Genomic DNA, 13,868 nt, shown 5'->3' with positions numbered 1-13,868 from the left:
TTCCGAATGAGAAGTTAAAAAACAGAACAACAGAAGGTGGCCAGGAGGGAGCCACATCAGCAGGAAGGGTGCGGGGGATTGTTTAACGCTATGGCACAGAGGAGAAGGAGACGCCCAGGCTGCCATCGGGATCTCGCGAGGGGCGGCGCAGACCGCGGCGCAGGCGCGGCGCAGGCGCAGCGCCCTCCCCCCAGCAGGGTTCTAGCGGCGCCCCTGCAGGCAGGGGCTGCTGGCGGCACGGTGAAGCGCTTCCTCTGAGAATTCCTATCCTTCAAAATGTGTTTCCCTTCCCTGAGTAAAGCAGTCCCTCAAGCCCAGGACCTGTCAGGAGCAGGTGGGAGCGGAGTGGGGCCCCGGCCGCAGCGAGCCCCGGAGAGGCTGCGCCAGGCCTGGCCGACGGCACAGAGCGGCATTCGTCAGGGAAATCCGACCGGTGCGAGGGGACAGTGTCTTCCTGGGTTCTTTTCATACCAGCTGAAGTGGGGACAGAGGGGCAGACATAACACTGCATTTGGAGGCAGGTGAAAGAGGGAAGAGGGATTGGGAGGCAAAGGAAAAGGGACACATGAGAGATGAGGACAGAGAGACATGGGAGAGGAGGAAGAAGGGAGAAGGGACCTCCCTGTACCAGGATCAGCGAATCACCTCCCCGGACCTCACATCGCATGATTGAGGGAAGAAGCCACTCTGCTTTCTACAGGCGCGGGAGCGGGGTTGAGAGGGGTTAAATGAACACCCCAAGGGCATCCCCCCTCCCCCATAAGTACACAAGCAGGGATTTGAAACTTGCTGTCTTCCTTGGCAGAGTGTTTTCTACTCCACCAGCTCCACTGAGAGATGGAGAAGGTGAAAGCGGGGGAAGAAGGGGGAGAGCAGAGGGGAGGGAGGCCAAGTCAGGGCAAGGTAAGCAACAGAGACGAACCTGGAGAAATGTCACAAAGTGTCTAAAAACTCCTTCAAGGCGAGTGATTCTAATCACAAAATTTCTACAAATATCTTTTCCAAAGTGATATTCTCAAGGTTCCTCTTAGGCAGCTTTCTTACGTTATTCTGCACTTACAGCCACCCCAGCCCCTTGTGGCTTTGTGGACCAAGCCGCAAAGTGACAGAGCAGACACCCTAACGGTGTCCCCGTTCCTCTGTGCCCTCTGGCGGGAGTCCTCAGAGAAAATGCAACATGGGGCGAATCCTGTGCCTTACCTTTTGCATCACTCGCAAGGGCCCTGTTGGCACTGTTCGTGGTTCGTTTGGGTCCAGAAAGTGAGGTAACCTTGACCATGTCACAGGTTGTCGGACGAGCCCCAACTGTGGCTTGCTCTGCTGACCCATTCCGAGGACACAGGGAGAGCTCCGGGGGCTCAGAGTGGCTGTAACGACGGCGTTCTGGGAAGGGACAAGCTGGGCCAGGATTCTGGAAACCAAGATTTCATTGTTCCAATCCTGGGGAAGCCATACTTCTCTCTGCGTCTGTTTGCCGCTGTTTTCTGAAGGCCTCTATCACCTCCGCAATGCCCTCTACACTCTGGTTTACACGGTCAGCCAGAGCCCTCTCCTACATGTAACGTTGGTCTCTCCACAGAGACTCTAAGCTCCACCGCCTCCCCTTCCGAGGCGTGGAGGGTGCAGCGTAGGAAAGAGTGCTGGATTTGGACTCAGACAACATGAGTTCAAATCCCAGGTGCACAACATAAGAGCTAATACAGGGCAAGCGACTCTTTCTCTTGAATACTGGTTCCTACAACTTTAAAACGGGAACATTAACAGTCATTACTTCATGGGAGTGTTGTGAGGATTAAATGAGTTTATCCATAAAATGCTTAACAGAGTAGTTGGCACAGAGTAGAGCACTTAAAAATGTTAGCTATAATTAGTCCACTGTGAGTCTATTAGGTTCTTAAAAATACCCACTGGAGGGACACACCTACCCACTGTGGCTCCACGAGGGACAGCAGACGAAGGCCCACCAGGGCTGGACAGTTTGACCTGTTCTAGGGCCAGAGCTTTAAACTATGGCTGTAGGAGCTTCCCACAGAGAAGGCATTTGTCATTAAAATAACACTATCTTGAATATTTAACATGGCTTTCTTCTAAAAGCTTCAGATTATGGTTGTGTTTATTTACTGACTCATTCCTCATCCGAGAATATGTTTACTTTGAGAGAGACAGACAGACAGACAGACACATCAGTCGGTTGCCTCCTGTATGTGCTCCGACCAGGGATCGATCCCACAACCTTTTGGTGTATGGAAAGATCTCCAACCAACTGAACCACCTGGCTAGGGCTGAATGTCTATTATTTATGCTATGCCTTTAAACAGCTTCCCCAGATGGCTAAAATCAGATATAATTTCCAATTTTTTGTGCAATAAAACTATGGCACTGAGGAGTTGTGGTGAACATGATCCGCGGTCATAGCTGAATGAAATGCAGACCCTGCCTCCCAGGTCAGGCGACAGCCCCTGCCCCCAGCCGCCCACCACACACACTAGAAAGCCCAGAGAGGGGACCGGGGGCGGTGGCAAGAACACAGGCTCCAAAGCCCAGCAGCTGGCGGCTCAGCTGTGTTGTGCAATAGCTCTTGGAGCATGAAAAGTTACTTCGCCTCTCTTGGGCCCACTTTATTTTGTTTTTTAAATGTGCAAAGTTTCTAGCTCGGTGCCTGGAAAAGAAGAAGTACTTAAGAACTATTTTTTACTTTCCCTTTGCTTTGCAAATTTACCTGTCTGCCTCCTCACCACGTCCGTGGGGGACCAGAATAGGCATTTCAGATTAAAGTGCCCCAAACCGAACTCCTGGCCTTTCCCTATAACCTGCCCTGTGGGCAGCACACCCCCCCGCCCCCCAACGCCCACATCAGTACAATCACACCACTGTAGCCACCTGGGATCATCCGCGATTCCGATCACTGTCACATCCCCCATCCAGTCACCAGAACATCCTGACGACTCAACCTTCAACATGTATCCCTAATATAACGATGTCTTTCTCCTCTACTGAACCCCCAGGTCAGAGGCAGCAACACGTCTCCCGTGGATGACTACAGTGGTCCCCGAAATGGCTTCCTTGCTTCCTCTTGTTCCCACAGGACAGCCAGGATGGTCCATTAAAAACATAAATCAGATCGTGTCCCTCCTGCTCCAAGCCAGATAATGGCTTCTTGTATCACTGAAAGGAGAGGCAAAATCCTCGCAGGCCCCACAAATGCGACCCCATGATCTCACCTTGCCAATCCCGCCCTCTCCTGGGCATCCTCTTCTCTGTTCCGGCTCCTTCCTATTCCCTGAACAAGCTGGGCCCCTTACCTTCTGAAATTTTACCCTTACTGTTCCATATGCCTAGGACACTCTTCCACTCTGCCTGGCTATAGACATACTTGTTTTCTTAAATTTCTTCAGGTTTTTGCTTAAACGTCACCTCCCTTGTGAGACCTTCCCTCACCACCCTATTTGAATGTTAAAACACACGTGTGTGTATGCGTGCACTCAGGCATCCCTCATCTCCTCTGATTTCCTCAAGGGCACTAATCGCTGTCTACTGTACTGGGTATCTCACTTGTTTGTTTATTATGTATTGCCCCAACTCAAATACACACTCCTGTAGGGTGGGGATCAGGCTTGTTTTATTCTTGCAACCTTCCCATAGTCAGAAAATGATTTGCACCTAGTAAGTCCAGTCAACATCACTGAATGGGCAACTAATCCTCGCCATCAACGGCACGCTTGAGTCTTTCTGCTGAGAATTAGTGACTCTGAAAACACCTCCACTGGTTGGAGCAGGCTCGACAGGGATGCAGGCCGCTGACGTGTGGAGGGAGGCACTTCCCACTTAGGAGCAGTCGAGGGTCAGGGAGCATGTGGACGTCCCCAAGGGGCACCCCCCAAAGCTGTGCATGGTAGAAGCTGGGCATGGGTCCAGGCACCTACTGAAAGCCTCCTTCCTGGACGCTCCATACAATGAATTCAGGCAAGCGGGAATCTGCGGCACCACTAGGGAGTCAAGGGTGTACGGGACGTGAGCCGAAGCAGCACTCCAGCCCCTGGTAACACGCTGTTCTAAAACTGAGCTAAATTAACAAGGCCTAATTGCATCAATGTCACTCAAAGTGTTTACAGTGAAAGATGTCAACAGCAATTGCCTTCATGAGATGGAACAGAACGTTCGCCATTCACAGGTCTGCCTGAAGGGCCTTTCTCCCGGTTCCATGACCTGGCTTCCAGTTGGTCCAGTTTAGAAAAACAAAAACGAAAATCCCCCACGAACCTGTAAGAAAGAGTGCCACATGGGGAAGAAAAGGGCTTATTTATTTTCTTTTTCACCTCCGTATTTTCCTAGAAAAGAGGGTGAGCCTGGGAAAACCTCAGATGTTTTTATCCTCCTTGGCTGCCAGGAGATAAAAATGTAATGCAGTCTGCCTTGTTCGTGAGCTCCTGGAAGGCAGGTGCCACGTTTTCGACAGTTTTAGGTAACAGCACCATCGGATATATTCCTGTGCACAGTGGGGGTCTAACAAATGCTAGAAATAAATCTGTGAAAGAATGAACAAATAAAACGCAGCCCGTCCCTGTCCTGACCTTGGCCTACACGCTCTGTTCTGCCCCAGGAATGGCCTTGAATTGCAGAGCCCACCAAATACAAATCCCTGGACCAGCCCAGGGAGCAGCAAGAGCCTTGGGAGCCTCTCCCTCCACAGACGATATTGGGGACTCAATGCCATGATTATGTGAGCATTGTCATTGGTGGCCACTTGCTCCATGGCAGGCCCTCGCTGGGCCAGAATAAACATGCTTTCTTAGCTATAATTAGTAAAATTACATCACCTGTTCCAGTGAGTTCACTTACTGTCCAAGGGAGAGCAGTAGCTGCAAATGCAGACTGCAGGGGGCCTTTCCCGGGGAGCCCACGCTGATACGGCAGTTAGCACGCAAGAGGTTAGTGTAGGGACAGCCCTTGGGAACAGCACCTGTGAAGGCCAAGGGGCGAAGGCGGGACAGGGCAGAGGGAGAAACCCGGTTGCAAGGCAGTCCCCAAGGGAGCGCAACAGCTGATTCCAAAAACTCTCCATTCTTCAATCAATGTGTGACATGCAGTGTCCCAGGAAGGAGGCGGAGCCATGGGAAGGTGACTCTTCTCACCTGAGGACCCCACCCCCACCCGCCCCCTGCAAACAAGGCCAACAGCTGCGGGCCATCTGCAGACAGCACTCTCAGCCCCCCAGTGGTAAGTCCTTTATTCCCAAAGGAAAACACAGGCATCCACTGTGCACGATCACGCCTCCTATCTGGCAGCACAGACTACAACGCCGGTCACCTCTTCCTTGATGCCCTCCCGGCTGCCTCCTCTGACCCCCTTTGGGAGAGGCGGTCATTCTCGCTCCCCTTCATTGTTCACCCCCTTATTTCCAGAGCCCAGTGCCCTGCCTGACACCTAGCAGGGACGCAGGAAGTGCCTTCTGAATAAACACATCACTGAATATTGGCATAAAGATATGAATAAAATACTACCTAATTATTAAAATAAATGCCCTCAGTGAGTTCGATGAGATCTGGAAAACACGCAGAAACGATCAGGGAACTTGAAAAGAAACACATACTGAAGACAACGCACATGCGTTCTGGTCTCAATGCGGCACAAGCGCGCATCGCGCCAAGCTTCACTTTGGGTGCAAAATGGACAGTTCCAAGCCTTCCAGGAAAGAGAGACCAGAAAGCTGAGGCACACTCAGTTTCAGCGCTTTTGCTACATGACATTTTTATTAGGGTCAGTCCTGACATAGGTAAAGAAAGTAAGTTTTGATCTTCATAAGGAAAAGAGTCTGAGGGTTACAGTGTCTCCCATTTGACAGGCTGAGGACTTTTTTCAATTGGCCCTGACCTAAGAGGCTCCAGGAAGGGAGCAGGCGGACACCAGTGTGGGTGAGGAATTTATTCTCCTTTCTGAGAATAGAAACAGACCAACTGGAATAGCCTGTGATTTATGAAAATGCTGTCATTTAAAATCACTAAGTGGTATCTCACCTTCACAGGATACAGAGTTATAGAAGAGGTAAGAAGAATTTTAAACCCAGAAGCCAGAGTGCACTATAAAAAAGAAAGTTGAAAAATAAAGAATAAAAAATCTCATCGCCAAACTTCTCGTTGTATTTATCTAAAATATAGAAGAATTTTTAAAATATGGCAATCTAAGGACGACCCCTGGGAGCAGGGTGTTACAGTAACAGCCTGAGATTTATGCTAACTTGCCGCTGCTCTCAGGGTTAAGCACACCTTGGTGCTCAGTTTCCCGCCGAGACTCTGACATACCTCGAGGCAGTGGCAAGAGCTACATTACAGCTAAGCAGCAGCAAACCAGAATACAAGGAACCTCTAGTAAAGCTGAACATACATGCCCCTTCAAAATAATAAACCATGACGTGAATGAAAGTAAAAGCCATAAGAACATTTCCAAGCATACTATAATCAATACTTATCTCCACCACCTCACAGGCTCTCTCTTTAATCACAGTATCATTTGATAAAAAGAGAAGCCCGATAAATGTGTCTCTACGCGAGTCAACACTCAATTATCTGCATGCAAATATACACATTTGATACTTATCTCTTCCAAAGCAACCAAAATTGGGTTCTTTCTGAGAACGCAGACCTTACCTCTTCATTTACTGAAGAAATGCAAATTCCAGCTTCACGTTTTTCAAAGGCCAACAGAATTGGTATCCAATTGTATTTTTAATTCCTTATCCGTTTCATTACCTTGACCTCATTTAGAGTTTGCCTCACATTTTTTAAAAGTCCAATTACAACTCTTGGCATGACGATGCCTTCAAAGACACCAGAAAAAAATGGCCTCCCCTTACCTTTGAACTTGTGGAATACAGCCCAGAGCTCTGCAATGTCGGTTGCGAAGGTGATGTCTGTGTCGAGCACAATGACCCGCTCCAGGTTGGCGGGAAGGGTCTTTGTCAGGACGAGCTTCATCAGCCCGTAGATCCCAGAGTAGTGCTTGTTGGGGATCCAGGAAACTTCAGACTACACAGGGCAGGGAGGCAGGGAAAGAAAAAAAAAAATCACTACATTAATTTGTGCATAAACATCATAAATAGCTCCTCGTACAGGAGAAGTATTCAATAAAAATTTGAATAAATGAAGGAATATTTTCTTAAAGACTTGCTCATGTAATTTGCAATTTGGCATGGGAAGTTTTTTTTTGGAAAGAAAATGTATCAGAATCAAGGGAGAGGAAAAGCAATGTTTATATAATAACTATTACATGTAAACACTATGCTCAGGTTTTCAAAATAACATTTCTGTTATTACAGAAATTATATAAGCTTGCTGGAGAATATAAGAATACACACAAAAGAAAAGCACAAGAATTGAACCAGATGACATATATTTTTTGCAAATACCTAGTATTTTCCTAGGTAGGTGCATTTCTTTCAATCATTAAAGATTATTACTTAGTGGTATTATTAAAGCGTATGCGCATCTATTTTTTAAAGCGGTAATTAAACCAATTAGTGCTGCTGCCTTTTTCTGGCTCTCATATAAACACATAGGGAGAAGCTGGTCATTATCTATGTAACACCCTTAACTGGGTAACAAGACACAGACACACCCACGTGCGTGCGCCCAGTGGGCCCACAGAGGGCCACCCCTGGAATCCTCAGGTGCTGTAACAACCAATGCCCTACAAGGGAGGAGAGCTGAAGGCAAGTCACACACACTGGTACCACCTAGTACCCAAAGTCAAGGCTAAAAATAATACATAACACCAGAGTGATGAAATCTTTCCAAGACACAGTTACATATGAAGGTCACTCCGGGTGGGGCCCACCCTTGCTGCCGTGAGGAGTCTGCGTGGAAGCCGAGCACACTTCTGATTTCCGTGACATTAACACTGGTTTTGCAGCTCTTTAAGGAAAAATGTGGCCACCTTTTCAAGAGTCCACAAAATATTCATCCATTCTGTCCTTATAATTCCATTGTGAGGACACTTGTTTTAAAAAAAATGGAATCAAACTTAAAAACGAAAAACTGGCAGCATAGTATACAATCTACAATGTAGATTAAGGTGTACTAAAAGGTAATTTGCATATTATGTTAAAAGGAAAAAAAGCAAGTTTTGAAATGACTTTTGCTTAATAACTTCTATGTATAATCAAACAACATGAAAACATAACCACACAAATTTATGAAGAGAAAAGAAAAACAGAGCATGACATCAAATTACTAATGGTGATTATTTTGGTACGATATGTGATAATCAGGTAGGCAAGTAGATAGGTAGGTAGGTAGAGAGATAGGTAGGTAGGTAGGCAGGCAGATAGATAGATAGATAGATAGATAGATAGATAGATAGATAGATATGAGGTCTGTCCAGAAAAAGTCCAACTGTTAATATGAGAATGGCTGGTACAATATCGATGGCCAAGAGTGGACTGGAATACACATGTGAACAAAGATGACTTCACTGTACTAGTCAGTAGGGACAGTAGACACCACTGAGTACGTATGTGTATTGTGAGGCCATTACATTCAAAATAACTGAATGAGAACAGCAACAAATCTCCATCAAATTTTGTGTTGAGCTTCAACATTCCTCTGCAGAAACTCCTGGGATGATTCAGAAGGCCACACCTATGGACAACGGATGATTGCCATCTTCCTCACGACAATGTGCTCACTCATGCATCACATCTCATGCAGAGTTTTTTTGCCAAACATCAAATTGTCCAGGTGACTCAGCCCCCCTACAGCCCAGATTTGGCACCCTGCGACTTCCGGCTTTTTCCAAGACTAAAATCACCTTTGAAAGGGACAAAATTTCAGACCATCTGTAAGATTCAGGAACATACGATGGGGCAGCAGATGGCAACTGGGAGAACTGTGTGAGGTCCCAAGGTGCCTTCTTTGAAGGGGCCTGAGATATCATTGTCCTATGTATAATGTTTCTTGTACCTTCAACAAATGTCTCTTTTTCATACGTGGCTGGATACTTTTGGGAATTAACTAATCTTTATTTTTCAGCTTTTTAAAAGCAACAACTAATACTTCTGTAAACAAACAAACAAACCAAGCATGACAGTCTTTTTTAAGTGTACCAAGATGAGGCAATGGTAGGAACGTGGCAGCTGATTTAGGAAAGCTCTGAGAAAGGATCCACTATGACAACTCCTTGGACCCATTGCATCTCTCGAACCTACTCCATATGATGACTTCACCTTCAGTTTATTTGAAAATATCATTTTGACTACTCCTTATTCTCAGTTTTGCAATGGTCCTTTGCATAAACGAGTATAATTTTGACCAGAAAAAAAAACGCCATAAACTGATGGACTGAACTGTTTATCATGTGTCAGTATCAGGAAAAACGATCTTGAACACTATGTCTGTAGTCCCTGTCACCTTGCACCTAAGTGGCATGGAGAAGGGAAAGAAGAGACAAAAGGTGAACTATGGACTCCAACCCCTTAAAAGATGCTGATCTCTCTAAGCCTCAGTTTCTTCACCTATAAAGTGGAGATGCAGCCTCCATCACATGGTTGATGTAGAATTTAAGGGAGGTTAAAGGACTCGAGTGCTTGGTACATAAACGACCCTCAGTGACTCTAAGCCTCAAACTTCTGCCTGACTTCCTCTCCTCATTTCAGGTTATGGAGGTAGCCACATCTTTTTAACTGCTTCCCATTGAAGGTGGGGCCTCCGGAAGACCGTATTCATGAAACCTTGAGTCCTAAAGGCAGGCACACCTGGATCAGATTTTGGCCTTGTCACTTCATCACAATGTCAACTTGGACAAGACTGTTTGGCTTCTGAGCTTCTGCCATTTATCAAAGGCAGTTACTTCTAAGCACTGACTATACTGTATCAGGCAGGGTGTGGGCAGAAACAGTACACGTCACACTGGACAACCTGAGTTACACATCACAACAAAGTGACATGCATACAGAGCTTAGGGGCCTAACAAGGACTGAGCACCACCCAGGGAGGGGAACAGCAGGGGGCTCTTAGCACCCAAGGCCTGAAGGGCCAATTTCAGCAGCTGCTGGAATCCAGAGAGAAAGCTGTATGAATAAGCTACCTGAGAGGAGTGGTGACCTTCGGCAGAGGAACACGGGCTACCTGTGACAATCCCACAGGATAGAACAGGGCAAGAGATCTCAGCCTCCCCTCCCCTCTTACCAGACAAACCCAAAGAGCTCAGACATTTGACCCTTATTATGCACCAGCCTCATGGAGCACAAAGCAGGTGGAGAAGGGAAGAGAGTGAGGCTAACCTACCACAACTAGCACGGTCATTACATTAATCAAACCATGGCAAGATCAACGCATCACGCTTTCTACATAACAGATACAAAATGCGTATCTGTCGCATGGGTGGGTGGGGGGATGGATGGGTGGACCAACAGACAGACAGATGAACAGAAGGCACAAGAGGGTGAGTGATTTGTCTACAACCCACAGCAAGCAAGATGCAAAGTTACAGGTGGAATCTGTCGGAAGGAGGTTTGCATTCCTTCTCCACACCACGTTCTTCTTCCTTTGGAGCCAGCCTCCTGACCGGCCAGCCATTTGAGGCCTGGGGACTCTGCGAGTGCTTCCCTCCAGCAGACTTGATAAAACTCTGCCTCCTGAAAGCCCCAGCCTTTGGAGCTCAGCTGGGTTTCTTCTCTCCCCTGAGAATGCGCCTGAACTGAAGCTTGGCAATCACCAGGCCACGCTGCAGCCAGGCTATTTCATCAGACCTTTGATTAACTTCTTCATCTGTGTTGGTTACCGTCAAAGCAGGAGAGTGTGGTGAAGACTGAACAGCAGAGCACTGGGTTAAGCCATCTAATTAGATTGCCCGACTCCTGGATTTATTTTTAACACACATGTGAGGCACTTGGATGTGCCACAGAACAGTAGGACTACAGGAATAAATTAATCTCAACATGAGCCCAGGCCTGAATGTCGCCCCAAGTCGCCAGCTTAATACATAATCAGTTAAGTCAGAGTGTGCAATTAGAGGTAAGAGAAGCATTCAAATGAGTTTGTATGCAAAAAGAACACTAAGGAATCAATGGGAGGAAAGAACATGAGGTAAGAAGCGGTTATATTTATTATAAATGGTTCGTTCTCTTAGAAGGAGCATGTAGAGTCCTCACCAGCGCCCTCACCTTCATCCAAGTCCTGCGATTCCTTCAAGTCTCCACTGAGAAGGCACCACCCCCCGGTCGCCACCTCCCAGCTGCCCCAGGCTGCGTGCCTGCTCCGGACCACACTGTTTCTCTTACTTCCGCGCAGCGTGCTGTCATGCTGGGTCTAATTTCCCATGTCTCTCTCTGGCTCTGGGCTCCTTGAGGCGGGGATGATGTCATTTTTACTGTGGTAACAAGCCATTACTCAAAAAAAAGTCTGATGAATGTGCATGACTGCCGAGTTAGCCAGGCGTGGGTTCCAATGTTACCTCTGACCTTTTCCGCTACCAGAAGCAGAAGCATGCAGAACTGATGGTTGAAGGCCAGGGTCAGCAGGGTACAACAGGAGAGGCACAGCTGGTTGAGCCCCACAGCACGGGCCTTAGCACCAGTTCCACTGCGAATAAGCTGTGTGACTTGAGGCCCATTACTGAAACTTCACGAATCTTAGTTTTCTCATCTGCAAAATGGGGGCTTAGAACACTTCACCAAAACTGCTAGGACTGCCTAGCTGGGTGGGCACCCAGTTCGCCTCTGTAAAGTCCAGTTCTCTTCTCCCACTGACAGCTGTCCATGCTACCAAGGCGCAGACGATTCAGGGTTTTGAGTTTGGTAAAAGCAAGGAATTATGGTTCCTTTGACAGCACAGGGGAGGTGGGAGAGGGAGATGGTTTTTCGGGGGAAACAAGTCCCCCCTCTCTCCTTTTCCTGTGTTTCTAGATCAGGACTAACACAATGACAAGCTGAGATCTCCTGGGAAACTCGAATCCTCCTCTGGAAGATCCCCAAGTGGGACCACACATCCTTGGTCTTAGGAGGAGGAAATATGGGTGAGAGGGGTCCCTCACATAACTTTGGGGGGGCAGCCTCTTGGTACAGTCTACACTGGTACTGATCTCACTGCTACCCCACAACAGACTTCAGTCCCGCCAGGGACACAGGGATGGGGTCAGTGGACGGAAGCCCATCTGCCGAGGGAGGTGAGAAAACCTAACCCAGAGAGCTTTCTCACCTTGCACATTGCTCCGAGCATCCTATAGAGACACCAGCCCTGGCAGAGCAACATCCAAGGCATGTCCTTCATTAGCATAGACACACTGAAGGGTTCATGTGATTAAAACGATAATAAAACTGAAGCTAGGCTTATTTTCACGGACATCTTCATAGCCTTGCAATGGTTGTTAATAATGCTAAGCAGCATGTTCTAAGATTTAATTAGCAAACATGCCAATCGTGCTCGAGAATACCACCTAACGCACTGACGTAAAGGAGCACGTGCCATCCCAGGTTTGAAGGGTTTCTGTGTAAAGAGGAAAGGAAGGTGGACAGGGACGGGGAAGGCTCTCAAGGGGAAATTCACCTGGTGAGAGCCGCCAGTTCCTGGGGAGGGTCTATGAAGTTCTGCAGGCGATTCCAGGGTTCATCCGACGCTGGGTGGTCCACGGGAAAGCTACCCAGGAAATCTGACAGGGGCGGGGGCGACATGGGCGTGGAGGCACAGGGGTGGCCAGAGGACACAGACCCACAGGTCACTGCTTAAAACCTAGGTCATGAAGGAAACTGCCATCTCCAGGGTGATGTCAGGTTCCTGACTTTCGACAGACAAGGGAAAGACTGGGGAGAAGGCTGGTTTTATCAGGCGACGGTGTCCATTTCTACTGGGAGATGTTATTTTCGGGAGACATGGGGATGCCCCAGTCACGGTAACAATAGACAACATCATCTAGGATTCACCGAGTGCTTACTGGGTGTCAGGCATTGTGACAGGAGCTTTCTATGGGCTATCTCACTTGGACCCCTCCCAACTAGTTTACAGGTCAGGCGTTGTTACCCCAGTACCCGGAGTATGGGAGACGAGGGCTGAGACCTTCCCCTCATCCCAACTTCCAGGCCCCATCCCTGGACATGCGCCCTTGAAATGGCATGTTTTCTTTCATTCTGCCTTCCCACAGCCCCTGGCCTATTCAGATGGCCTTTTCAAAATCCTCTGGGTTACTGTCCAGTCACAGCTGAGCCCCTGCCTCCATCCCGCCAAATCTTTGCTCCTCAGGGAGCTGAAATGTCTGGCAATTAGGTATAAAGGCCTTGGAGTTGGGCATTCCTGGCCTCTGAGTCTGTCTGGGCCTTAACTTCATCATCTGTAAAATAGGGGTGCTAGCAGCATACGCTCTTCCCTTTCCTTCCCCAGGAGTTCTTTTCATTTGCAGTCTGTAAGCTTTTCTCCGCCATCCTGGAAATACTTATTGCTCAAAAGAGATTTCTTATCCATTTCAACGTTCTCCTGTGGAATACAAACCACAAGGACACATTTTTAAAAATTAGAAAACAAACTCGTCCTAGCTGTATAAGGTCTAAAAAGTCATTTGCCTTTCATGTTGTTTCTGAGTAGTCATCTTGACAGCCCCTTTGTGTGTTCAGAATGTCCCTGATGAGACAGGGAGGGTGAGGCGCTGGGCAGGGCGGGGACTGCAGGAGGGGCCGTGAGGGGGGTCAGGGAAGGAACGCCAGCCCCCGAAAGTCCGACTAGCTGGACTCCAAGCCCCGACGCCACCACCTCTGCACTGGCCAGTTTATTTCCTGGCCTGCTAAATAGACAAAACAAAGTAACACACATTGCGTGAGGTTTGGAAAAGCACTAAATGAGGCAGGAGAACTAAGGTACCAGCACTGTGCCTGACACACGGTAAGGGCT

At 48.0% G+C, this 13,868-nt stretch overlaps 1 protein-coding gene across 3 annotated transcripts in view; it reads right to left on the bottom strand.

Moving 5' to 3' along the window:
• Positions 1-13,868, bottom strand: part of LARGE1 (LARGE xylosyl- and glucuronyltransferase 1) — a 462,699-nt gene that overhangs the window by 185,392 nt on the left and 263,439 nt on the right. For all 3 annotated transcript variants that reach the window (XM_054574561.1, XM_054574562.1, XM_054574563.1), the window contains one exon: positions 6,851-7,022. In XM_054574561.1, the coding sequence (XP_054430536.1) occupies positions 6,851-7,022 (172 nt within the window). The remainder of the gene's footprint in view (positions 1-6,850; positions 7,023-13,868) is intronic.

This window comes from Pteronotus mesoamericanus, unplaced genomic scaffold (assembly GCF_021234165.1).
Source record: "Pteronotus mesoamericanus isolate MK-2021 breed Mesoamerican mustached bat unplaced genomic scaffold, CSHL_Meso_final contig_263, whole genome shotgun sequence".
Lineage (NCBI taxonomy): Eukaryota > Metazoa > Chordata > Mammalia > Chiroptera > Mormoopidae > Pteronotus > Pteronotus mesoamericanus.
The sequence above is the reverse complement of the archived record's forward strand: the minus strand, read 5'-3'. Positions and strand labels throughout refer to the sequence as shown.